General features: G+C 44.5%; 1 protein-coding gene across 19 annotated transcripts in view; it reads right to left on the bottom strand.

Annotated features, from left to right (window-relative positions):
• Window positions 1-12,933, bottom strand: part of KALRN (kalirin RhoGEF kinase) — a 698,826-nt gene that overhangs the window by 373,887 nt on the left and 312,006 nt on the right. For all 19 annotated transcript variants that reach the window (XM_045851423.1, XM_045851424.1, XM_045851434.1 and 16 more), the window contains exons 7-9: window positions 8,899-9,090; window positions 4,357-4,488; window positions 773-1,003 (exon numbers count right to left, since the gene is read on the bottom strand). In XM_045851423.1, coding sequence (XP_045707379.1) covers window positions 773-1,003; window positions 4,357-4,488; window positions 8,899-9,090 — 555 coding nt within the window. The remainder of the gene's footprint in view (window positions 1-772; window positions 1,004-4,356; window positions 4,489-8,898; window positions 9,091-12,933) is intronic.

Genomic DNA, 12,933 nt, shown 5'->3' with positions numbered 1-12,933 from the left:
CCTCCACCTCACTCCTCCGCTCCCGACCAGCTCTCCCTCCCCGAACATTCCTGTCCCCAGAGCAAAGCCCCCAGAAATCCCCAAGGAGACAAAGTATGAGAGAAGAAGAACGGGTTATTTCATCCAATAGGGCATTTGTGGCAAGACTATCCTTTTAAAGTCAAAAACATAACCATATCTTTATTATTTGTGGTTAAAAAAAGCCACAACTGGTATAATAATGCAAAAAAGACAGATGAAGCCAGAAATAACCTCTGATTATGGGACATAGAGTCATCAACAACTCATGTTTTACATCTGATTTCCCAAGTCCAATCTTGCCAAACAACCCCCTAAAGGCCCTGTATCTCACCCCAAACCCCACTCTAACAGGCCACCTGCATGCCTGACGAAGAAACGAAGTCATGTTATGTGAAGTCCAACCCAGACAGTGCTCGGATAACCCACAGGCCCTTGAATCATGCAGAAAGCTCATGAGTGAGGGTCAAGCTCTCCCCAAAGACAGTTATGTCATATGACTGCATGGAATTGCTATTCCTCAGGCTGAGTCTCCCTTCTCAAAACCACAGGGTGAGAAAGCCCTGTCTATTGAGCTGCTTAGGTAAGAGGGGTGCAACTAACAAGTCCAGATGGTTTTCCTGGGGAGGGGCATGCAGTTGGGAGGCTGAATTGCCCTCTTTTCCTAAATCAGGTGACCTCAGGCCTGATCAGCCAGGTCAGGGGCTCAGCCGTCTGCCTGCCTGGGATGGATGCTGGGTATGGGGCCTGTTACCTGCTGGACGTCCTGCTGGAAAACACAGAGCTGCAGCCGCTGGTGGAGCCGCACCTTGCGGTGCTGCCAGATGCTCTCGAGTCGCCGCTGATGGTGCAGCACCTCATGTACCACGTCCAGTACCTGGTGCACTGCCTTGGAGTAGTTGGCTGTGGCTGTGAGGGACTCAGAGTTCCCAGGACTCAGGGGACGCTGAAGCACGTCCAGCAGGGCTTTGCCATCCTGGCTGACCTGCAGGAAGGGAAGAGGGTCACACCAGGGGCATGCAGTGGCAGACAGGGCACAGGAAGGATACGAGGGTCTGCCTGGGGTTCTGGACTAGGACCAAGGATTGCAGTCCTAACCAGACCCATGACAACCAACGAATGGGTCAGCCAGAGCTGCCATGATGCCCAGCCCATAGTGCATGGGAGGCCAGAGCACCCCAGAATCCTGGGGCAGAGGAGCTGCCGGGGCAGCACCCAGGTGTCTGTGACACTCTTGAATCAGTGTCTCTCCCCCTTGAATTTTAGCTCCATGCGGGCAGGGACTCTGCCTGTCTCTGGAACATCTGGAACAGTGCCTGGCACATAGTTCCTGACCTATATTTTGGTTGGCTCTCTGCTAGGTCAGGCAACAGAACTTCTCTTCTTCACCTTCCTCTACCTGGCTCCAAACTTCTAGATGTGTGATCAGAGACAAGGTATCTACCATCTTTGGGTCTCGGTTTCCTTGTGTAAGGAACTTGCAGGGATAGTCATGGCACACACCTCAGGGTTGTGGTAAGGGTTAGATGAGTTAACACACACAGGGCACTTACACTGGAGCCCAGCACACTGCATTGGCTACCAATTCTATCTTCATCAGCAGCACCATTTCTCTCTCCTGTCGTCTTTATTTCCTTGTCATTTTCTTCTGTACTGACCCTTCTTTTGCTCTCCTTCTATACAACCTTTTTTCCTTTCTGAAAGTGGTCCTATCCCCATCTTTTCAGAATATGCAGAGTAAAGGAAGGACCCTAAGATTGTGGACACACCATACAGCTCCTGGGTTACCCAACACTCACTCTCTGTCATTCCTCATTGGAATCCTGGCATAATTATGGGCACCATGAATTCTGGAAATTGGCATCATATGATTGACACCTGTGGCTCTCCAGTGCTTGGTATTATCTTTCTAATTTAATACAGTGGTGAACAGAGGATTGATAGGAATTTTAAAACCCCAAGTTAATTTGGTTAACAATAAAATCAAAGTGGGTTTGCAGTGGAATGGTCTTTTCCTGTCAGCAAGGTGTGGAAGGAGACGTGCTCCCACCTCCAGCCTTGTGACAACAAATGGGAAGCTGTGGGTTGGGCTTGCAGCCTCCCCGCACCCCACCTTCACACCAGATAATAGCGTGGGTGAGGGGTCAGGAGCAAAGAGGCAACTGTAGCTCCTCCTGCTCATGCAGCTGCAGAAAAGCCTGTGGGGCTGGCGTTGATTAAGAGGAGGGCTGGCAGGGAGCACACCTGAGATGAGAGAGGAAACCTGGCTGGAGGAGTACACCCGATTTGGGCGACCACCACTACCCCTGCCTTCCTCTTATAACATCCCTCCAGAGACATGAATAAGACAAATATCCTATGGCTAAACCCAGCAGAGCTGTCTTCAGGGAATTCTAACCCAATGCTGTCTCTCGACACTGTGATATGTCTAGGGTGGTCAGAGATGGAGGGCCAAGTCCTGAAACGAAGTCCACGTGAGTTCCGTCCTTGGCCTCAGTTCACACCTGTGGGAGGCAGAGACAGCCCACTGACCTCTGAAGAGGGCTCGGAGGGTCTCTGTTCCACAATGCTAGGACCTGAGAATACATGGGGAGAAATAGTCTATCTATATTTATAATTACACTCATACCCTAAATATGTGAAACATGTGAGTACAATATTAATTTCATTTGTATACTCTATTTTTGTATATTTAATAAGTAGTGAATTTAGAGATTCTTGACCCATGGGCAGAGGTACAGTCCTGTTAAAAGAGAAAAAGCCTCATGCCATTTGGGTCAAAACTGATGAGATCAAAATTGGCTCACAAGTCTTCCTCTCTGCCTCCTATAATGACAAAACCTGTTACCATTTTCAGCACTTACTATTACCAGGCACACTGCACCAGGTGCATTACATACATTATCTTTATAACTCTTAAAAACTCCCCTGAAAGAAAGGCATTATGCCTTTATTTCACAGAAGAAGAATCTGAGGCTTACAATGGTTAAGAAATTTGCCTGAGATCACACAGCTAGCAAGGAAGCCAAGATTCAAATCCAGTTTTGACAGTGGCAAAACCCTTTGGTTTCATCCAGAAGCCACTGGTTCTTTGACTTCAACATGCATCTGACTCAATATTTAGTAAAATGCGAGTTCCATGTCCCACTTTTTGACTTTCTGATTCAGGCCAGGGGGGAACCCAGGAATATGGACCTCTAACAAGCACCTCAGGTGAGTCTGATGCCCATGGTCCAGGAACCCACTTTGAAGACAGTGCTCTAACGGACCTTGCCCCAGAAGGATCCCATGAGCCAAATATGAATTCACTTTCCTCTCTTCATACAGTTTCCTCAATCAGCCCATCTCTTTACATCCCTCAGCCCACCTCCCTCAGAATTCATGCCAGTCAGCAAACCTACTTACCTGTGTACGTCCACACAGATGCACCTATAAGCCCTTTTCCTTTTAATATACTATGCAGCAAAAGAAAGAAGGACCTTTGAGATAGCATGGATGGGAGAGCATTATGCTAAGTGAAATAAGCCAGGCGGTGAAAGGCAATCTCGCCATACCATACAATCTCGCCTATAAGTGGAACCTAGTAAACAAAACAAACAAGCAAGCAAAATATAACCAGAGACATTGAAATTAAGAACAAACTGACAGTAACCAGAGGGGAGGTGGGAGGGGGTAATAGGGGGAAAGCGGGAGGGGTTTTCAGGAACATGTATAAAGGACACAGGGCCTAAACCAAAGGGGGTAGGATCAAGGATGGGAAGTGGAGATGGCTGGGGTGGGGGGAGTGGTGGTGGGGAACATGGAGACAACTGAACTTGAACAACAATAAAAAAATTTTTTTTAAGTTTTTTTCCCACTCTTAACTTTGAATAATTTCCCCAGGCTTTGGTTTTCCAGAGGAAGAATCTTTCAGTTTGTCTTTTACTTCCACGGCAACTTCTCCTACAAACACTCATGTGCACCTTATGGCGCGTTTTCCTCTGGACCTTCTGGTGATGAGCTGCCTCACCAAAGGGGAGGCAGGCTCCTGTATAACAGCCAGAAAGCAAACTCCAGAGGAGCAGTGTTGCTTTTATACAGTCCTTCCCCAGAGAGGAGAGTCCAATCTTCACACATATCCAAGGTGGTGTCTGCCGATGGCCCTATTTTTTCTGCCTCCAGGCTGGAGACACCATCATTCATAGATCCAAGATCTTAAGGAGTCTCCAAAGACAGAAAAATAGCATCTATTCTTCTTAGTCCAACCTGGGCTTTTCCAGAGTGTACAGGCCAGTGTTCTTGCCACCCACCCATATATACACACACTCAGTACCCTTGGGTGTCCTGCTCAGTTCTCACCTCAGTGTAGGCCTGAGTCACCTGCTCATACAAAGACTGGTGGTGGTGGATTGCCAGCTCCAGGTCCTGCATCTCAGATGGCAGGCCACCTTCACTGCACATCTTGCACCAGGCGTCCACTCCCGACAGGAACTGGAAGGAAATGCCAGCTGGGTCAGTGTGGGGCATTGGGGGTGGGCAATGGACAACTTATGCAGAGACCTTCAGAGGCCACTGCAGAGGGTGGAAGTTTTTCTTTAATTGTACAAATATTAACTCCATGTAAGAAGTCAGGCCCAGTACCTGTTTAAGAAGTGTGGTTTCCACAAACAAAGATGACTATTATGAAACTGCTGGGGGTGGGAGTCATCTGCATATTCAACAGCTTATATCCACATATTGACTATAAAATACAGGTGTGCAAACAGCTCATTACATTACATGTATACATTAGAGCTGCTCGTCCTGTGCACACTCACAGGTACACATGGGGGGCTACACGTAATGTAATGGAATGTTTCCATACAGGTACATTATAGTGTATACATTGAGTTGTGAAGAGGAGCCAAGAACATATAATACAGGCCCCTCAGGAAACTTGAGGAGACTTCCCACAAGGAATGGAGATTGACCCTCAAGAAGACACCTACTGTTGGGTCAGTAGCCTCAGGGGTGGAAGAGGGGAGGGGCAGCTTAGGGGGCCAGACTGTACTGTGCCTATGGTGGCAGTGGCTCCTGGAATGTGACATATAGATATAGACCTTGACAGATACCAAATTATTTAAAAATGAAAATTAACAACTGTGGAAGACTATAGGTTTCTGTGCACAAGTGGTGAGCCAACTGAAATCACTCAGATTTATTAGGTGGAAACACACACCTTTAAAATGCAAATAATTTTTCACCCGACAGCCTGGAATGGTTTTTGTCTGTGCTTCTTCTCACCTGGGTGCACAGCTCCATTGAATTAATTGCCTAGATACCCTTTTATCTCATTGCCTAGAACAGCCCACATGAGGACAATAAAGAGCTGCCTAAATAAACACATTGAAAAAATAGCCTTGAATCCATTGTTGGGTGTGTTTTTTCCCCAGCTAAATAAAATCACAGTTATGAGTTTCCCTGAAGAAGCAGTAATATCTGAGGAAACCACATTAAAAATAGATACAAATAAAATTGCTCTTGATCCAAACTAAGTCAGGAAACATCAGCAAGCAGCTTGACTCCTCCAGCTATTCTCAGTCCTGGACTGCGTTTTCTGTACCCACACACAAGTGTACCGTAAACTTTACTAACATAAGAGATACATGGCACAGAATTTACACAGAATAATAACATACACTCTTTATTGTAATTCCATGTAGCCAACTGATTCTCACAGGATGCTTTTGAATGTGACATATTTGCATAGTTGTGACATGAAAGCTGATTGATAGTTTCACTTATGATTTTTTTCATGGAAATAACATTTATTTTTTAATTTATTTAATTGATTATTTTATTACAGTTGTCCCATTTCCCCCCCTTTATTCCCATCCACCCTGCACATCACCTCCCGCCCTCATTCCGCCCAACCCCTTAGTTCATGTCCATGGGTCATACATGTCACTGCTTTGGCTTCTGTGTTTCCTACACTATTCTTAACCTCCCCTGTCTATTTTCTACCTACCATTTATGCTACTTACTCCTTGTTCCTAGTCTCCCATTCTCCCCCTCCCCCTTCCCCACTGATAACTCTCCATGTGATCTCCATTTCTGTGATTCTGTTCCTGGTCTAGTTGTTTGCTTAGTTTGTTTTTGTTTTTGTTTTAAGTTTGGTTGTTGGTAGTTGTGAGTTTGTTGCCATTTTACTATTCATATTTTTGGTCTTCTTTTTCTTAATAAGTCCCTTTAACATTTCATATAATAAGGCCTTGGTGATGATGAACTTCTTTAACTTGACCTTATCTGGGAAGCACTTTATCTGCCCTTCCATTCTAAATGATAGCTTTGCAAGATAGAGTAATCTTGGATGTAGGTCCTTGCCTTTCATGACTTGGAATACTTCTTTCCAGCCCCTTCTTGCCTGTAAAGTTTCTTTTGAGAAATCAGCTGATAGTCTTATGGGAACTCCTATGTAGGTAACTGTCTCCTTTTCTCTTGTGGCTTTTAAGATTCTCCCCCTATTTTTCATCTTAGGTAATGTAATGATGATGTGCCTTGGTGTATGCTTCCTTGGGTCCAACTTTTTTGGGACTCTCTGAGTTTCCTGGACTTCCTGGAAGTCTATTTCCTTCGCCAGATTAGGAAAAGTTTTCCTTCATTATTTTTTCAAATAAGTTTTCAATTTTTTGCTCTTCTTCTCCTTATGGCATCCATGATTCAAATGCTGGAATGTAAAGTTTTCCTGGAGGTTCCTAAGCCTCTCCTCATTTTTTCTGAATTCTTGTTTCTTCATTCTGTTCTGGTTGAATGTTTATTTCTTCCTTCTGGTCCAAGCTGTTGACTTGAGTCCTGGTTTCCTTCCCTTCACTGTTGGTTCCCTGTAGAGTTCCCTTTATTTCACTTTACATAGCCTTCACTTTTTCCTCTATTTTGCAACCATATTCAACCAATTCTGTGAGCATCATGATTACCAGAGTTTTGAACTGTGCATCTGATAGGTTGGCTATCTCTTTGTCACTTGGTTGTATTTTTCCTGGAGCTTTCATCTGTTCTTTCATTTGGGCAATTTTTTTGTTGTTGTTGTTTTGTCTGGGTGCACCTGTTACATAGTAAGGGGAGGAGCTTTAGGTATTCACCAGGGCAGGGTAACCCACCTCACTGTATTGTGGTGCTGTATGTGGAGGAGGGCTCTGAGAGAGAACAATGGCACTTGCTCAGTTCTCTGCCAGCTTTCAGTCACTTCTCCCACTACCCACAAGCAAATTGAGCCCTTATGGTGCTGATTCCTGGGTGGGTAATTTTGTGTACTTTCTAGGACCCTGTGGGTCTCTCCAGTGAACTCTCCTGTGAGGCTGGGAGTCTCTCCCACTGCCACCTCAATCCCCACAGGTGTTTTCAATTAGAGGTTTTGAGGCTTTATTTCCCTGCGCTGGAACCCTGGGCTGTGCAATGTGTCTTGCTCCCCAGTTGTTCCTTCTGGTTTTTCTGCACGCAAATGTGAGACCATCTGGTCTACCAGCTGCCACCTTGTGGCAACAAGTCCTCTCTGCCTGGCTGCCCGTCTTTGCCCCTCCTACCAGTCTGGATGAATTTTTCTTCTTTAACTCCTTGGTCGTTGGACTTCCATACAGTTTGATTTTCTGTCAGTTCTGGTTATTTTCTGTTTTTTAAATTTGTTGTTGTCCTTTTTTTGGTTGTGCAAAAAGGCATAGTGTGTCTACCTATACCTCCACCTTGGCCGGAAGTCAGTTTCACTTACATTTGTATAAGACAAAAGTGAAACTACCTCAAGACTTATGTCAGAACATTACTTGTTCATCCATGATGTGAGGGACTTCTGTGCAGAATGGAATAATGGTTTCTGAATATCAGAAGAATATTTCCTCAATTCTGTGTGCCATTCATAATGTAAGAGCTACAAACAAGACACATTTTTAAGTTCATCTGCACTATAAAATTTTTTCTCCTTCATTTTTTAAGACTCTAGACAATCAATAAAACAATAAATCCAGCCTTGGTTTGTATGGTGTACTTATTTCCATGGTGTAAAACTCCTACCTTGGTCTATTTCAAGCTCCCAATGTGACACCACCAAATGTGGAGTTAAGAAGAGATGACTGGTAGCACAAATGCACAGTATTCCCACCACAGATACATACAAATTTCCATATAGATAAAAATAACGTCAACAATCTAGATAATGAAATGTGGCAAAATAAATGGGAAATAATGAGTTTTAAGTGTTTATTGACTTTGTCTTTAATATAACATAGTTAATGTAAATTTAGCTTAAGTAATGCTATACTTAATAACCAGTTCACAAAATTCCTGCAGTTTTAACAACTGGACCTCCATGATCTGGTTAGAGTGAGTTCTTCCAACACACCCCTGGGTCTTAGGCAGATCACTTATTTTCTCCAAACTTCAGTGCTCATCTCTGTAAAATGAGTTAGTGATGTCACTGGCCAGTACCAGTAAGTAAATGGGAACCAGTAATTGTTACTTCTAGCTAGTGTGTTATTGTTACATTATTATTATTATTATTACCTATAGCAAATGCTTCATGTAATATTAGTTTTCCCCTGTTCTCAGTAGTCTTATGATCAGTTCAGTTTCACCCCTTTTGTCCAAGCTCAGGGAACACAAACTAGGCAGGCAATCAACGCACACAAGTACACACAACAATATACTATCCAGTGGCATGTAAATAGACTCTGGGTTTCTTCTTATTTGGACGATAAACAAAGCCACCAATGTTTCTTTATGTACACAGGGGCCATGAAAGTGGGAGACATGGGTTATTGTTGCAGCTACTCATCAGGGTCTTCAGTATTTCAGAGAGAGGAGGAGCTCTCTACAAAGTGTATATCCTCCCACTCTTCCCACCAATAGCAACCTCTGCAGCTCCCTTGGCCTCACCTGCTCAGCCTTCTGGTGGAATACCGCAGACATGGCGAGGATGGTGCTACGTTCATCCAGGGCAGCTGCAAAGCTCTTCCACTCCTGGTCCAGCTGTGTGGAAATCTGCTTGATTTGCTGTGAGGCATAATGACCAGCCTCAGAGAGGCGAGAAGCCACGGACATGATGCGGTTGATGTTGACATAGGCATTCTGGAAAGCAAAGCAGAGTGAGTGCATAGTGGGGTGGGCTAAAAAGGCATCCACTGAGTACTTTTGGGGTGGTAGGTATTTGGGAAAGCAAGCTACCCCAAATAATAATTATGAGACAGGATGGTATAGGCCACACTAGCATATCTGTTTTTGGCCCAAGGGAAGTCTTTGTATATGATAAAATTTCCACAGATAGCAGGTAAGATAACTCTGCTTTTCATTCTGGGGACCAGCATAGTTTTTGTGCCAAAAACTAATGCACATAAATGCAGTCATTTTGTATGGAATACCTTAGTAAACCTCAGTCTCATCTTTGAGATCATGCCAATGGGGACAGTATAGTATTTCTTAGAGTTACTTTCTTGCCCTGGCTGGTGTAGCTGAGTGGATTGAGCATGGGCCTGCGAACCAAAGGGTAGCTGTCAATCCCCAGTAAGGGCACATGGCTGGGTTACAGGCCAGGTCCCCAGCAAGGGGTGTGTGACAGGGAACCACACATTGATATTTCTCTCCCTCTCTCTTCTTCCCTTTCTAGCTCTCTAAATAAATTCTTTTAAAAAAGTTACTTTCTGAAAGTAATGGCTCAGACTAGGGCAAAAGCTGGAGGAGGCCAAAGTACCTCTCTTGCTCAGGAAAGAGCTGTGCCTAGGGCATTATTGCCATCTACAACAGGGGAGCAATGTACACCAAAGAGGGTAGAGGACACATGTTATGTGATAATTCTGCATCTTCCTAGCACCATGGAAAGACTTTGCTGCCCCCATGCCACTCCCTCCACCAGAAGAGCTGAGGCATTGGCCATCAGTCAGGGTTTAAATAAAGAGAACACCTGAAGCCACAACACTTTTCCATGCTAAAAATAAGATCAATGGGACCTTTTCTTATCTCCCCTTGACTTAGGACCAAATCCCCACCTCATCCCAAAAGGCATCTGTGGGGCTCTCCTGGCCCTGGTGACTCTTTTCATCTTGTGTCTTGTTCACACTCATTCCCACCACTGACTGCCAATTAAAATTCATGACCACCATGGACGCTGTTTCCTACTGGGCTAGTAGAAACCTCTCCAGGAAGGAACAAGACCAAAGAAAATCCCCATGAACATAAAACTAAGTGAGCATGGTTATTGTTAACTGCTACCTCCTATTAATTGTCTGAGGTGTCAAAACAATCAAGGAATATTGTGGCACTCACAGAGAGCTTCTTTGACTCTTAATGACTGTCTAAAGAAGGATGTGGGTGACAGGCAGCTTATACACCTTTGTTTTTTGTTACAAATCCTCTCAAATGATAATAAATATTTTTCAACAACTGCATTCTCTCTTGTTTCCATTAGCTGAGGAGTAGCTCATTAATACTGGGTAAATTTAATGAAGGTTCTTTATTTCTCTTTCTTTCTTCCCTCATGGTCCCCATTCATCTTAGCTTTCCCCTAAGCACTCCATCCTAAACCTGAGCCAGGTGGTTAAGGTCTCTCTTCATTTAAAAGGTCTCTGTGGAACTTTAATAAGTTCAGTGAGATGCTTGAATACAAATTCATATTGATGTCTAATGACCCCCATGCATAAGCTTTTTCTTTAGTCTGGCTTGGGATCTTTCTGACATAGTACACTTCCTTTAATAGACTAGAACATTACTGAGACTTATTATTTGAAATAGCGATCCTTCAGCGATTTGGGAACCATTATCAGCCCTGTTATCTGAGTTTGGACACAGATTCTACTTAAAATTAAACTGTGTTTATAGAACTGACAGAAAAACCAACTCTGCACTTAGAGGGAAAGAAAAGGAAAAAAGGCATGTACTGATTTTAAAAGTTCTCTCTTCTAAGGGAATAACATGTATTTCCCCAAATTTCCTGCTTGTGTCTTTGTCTTAGTTTGGGGTCCCCCAAAGCAGACCCTGAGACAAGGATTTGGGGTAGATGGTGTATTTGAGTGTGATCCCAGGAAAAACAGCGAGGGAGTGGGGATTCAAAGAGGGCAGAGAGAAAGATGAATACGGGATGTGCATTCATGAGTGGGCTGCTGCTTTGAGCAACTGGGAGCCATCCTTCCTGAAACTCTCTAAAACACTGTGCAGAACACACTTCTGAGCTGTCCAACTGGCAGGTGAGATTTCTGGAGTATTTACGCACCAAGTGCCATTGCTAACTGTTGAAGGTCTCTACTCAATTAACTCCCTGGCATTTCCAACCTGACCTGAACACAGGCCAAGCACACTCTCCAGATCAGAGTGACCATGGGCAGAGAAATACAGGAAGCTGTCAGTATGTGGAGAAACTGTCTGCAGAGGACCCTCAGGGCAGGCAAAGTGGACATGGGTGGGGTATGGACAGTGTCGGATACAGCTGTCCTTCCAAGCTGGGTTTGAATCTTGGAACTCTCCCCCTCACATGCATTTATCCAGATCTATCTAGGGCTGTTGAGTTTTTCTGTCCTGGGAAAGACCTTCAGCCAAATGGGAAGCGAGAAAACCATTAAGAGCAGGGCACTAGCCCGTCTCCAGGACCCTTCATGTACATCTTCTGGACACCTGGCCCTCTGTCATTACTGCCTGTTTTCATTCTCCCCCACAGCGAACATAGTGAGGCATATTTCTCCTCACTTTCAGGAAGAAGTTTCCAGCTTATTAGGAATGTCTAACTGTGGTTGCCTTCTTGAGGCTGTTAACACCTTGTCACTCATTCAAATATTTATGGAGAGTGAGCCAGGCTCTGTGTTGGGAGCTGTAGGAGATCAAAGAGGAAGGAGACAGGATTCCTACCCTCAGGGGATCACAGCTGAGACTTAAGAAAAGTCCTCAAGTAAATGTAATTTAAAGCAAAATGAAGTAAGTGTTTTGACAGAGGCAGAGGCCGTTCTCTGTGGGGGTGCAGAGGGAAGGGGTCTGAACCACTGACCGGGACACTGGGCAGGGGCCTCCCACACAGGAGGTGGCGGTGAGGCTGGCGGTCCTCCAAGGCCCTGGGAACCCTAAAGCTTGTGATCACAAATGAAAGCTAAGAGCAAACAAACAAACAAAGGACCACAGCTTACATTTCATTCTAGAGACTAGCACAGCAAATGCCTTTTTTGTTTCCTTATCAGTGGGCAGAAAAATGTTTTACTGAGACTAACAAATGATTATGCTTCACAAAAGTAGTGGAGGCAGTATTCCTCATAACAGAGGGATAAATATGATGTTGACTCATGAATTTGCTAACTTTTTCCCCTCTAAGGTCCTTTTCAGAATAGCAAAACACTGCCAGCAAGTAACATTACTCAAGTTCATCATCATCATCATCTCCATTTTCCTTCAGCCTAGAACCTGAGACAAGTGGGCAGATAGATTCTAAACTGCAGCCACAAACCAAATGAAAAAAGAAACAGCAGAGAAGGTCTCAAATGACTTAAAAGGAAAGAACATGCTTAAAGAGCTGGATTAAGAGGCTGGGTAAAAAAAGGTGCTTAGTCCTTAGGCACAAATGACATGTCATGGCCTTTGGTCAATCCATCCATGTGGTCTGTGTCACTGTTTATGCCTCCATTAAGGAGCATTTGGGGGCATCGTCTGTCCTGGGGACGTAGCCAATGGTAATAGATATTCTGACTCTTCACAGCCTTCCCATTTCCTACCAGGTACCTCCTCCACACCATCCCATCTGCCTGGCCCCACCACTCTTGTCTGCCAGGTTTAATGCCCTTCTCCTGCAGAGCTATCCATCAGTCGAGAGCATCAAAAACAGGAGTCAGGAGACATGAGTTCTTGTTCACCCTGGGCTCTCACTTAAGATGTCACTTGCTTCCTCTGTGCCTCAGTTTCCTCATCTGTAAAGTGAGGTAGTTTAGCTAAATGATCCCAGAC

This window comes from Phyllostomus hastatus, unplaced genomic scaffold (assembly GCF_019186645.2).
Source record: "Phyllostomus hastatus isolate PE091 unplaced genomic scaffold, TTU_PhHast_1.1 phas_contig_86, whole genome shotgun sequence".
Lineage (NCBI taxonomy): Eukaryota > Metazoa > Chordata > Mammalia > Chiroptera > Phyllostomidae > Phyllostomus > Phyllostomus hastatus.
Note: the sequence above shows the minus strand (reverse complement) of the source record. Positions and strands in the feature narration are given on the sequence as shown.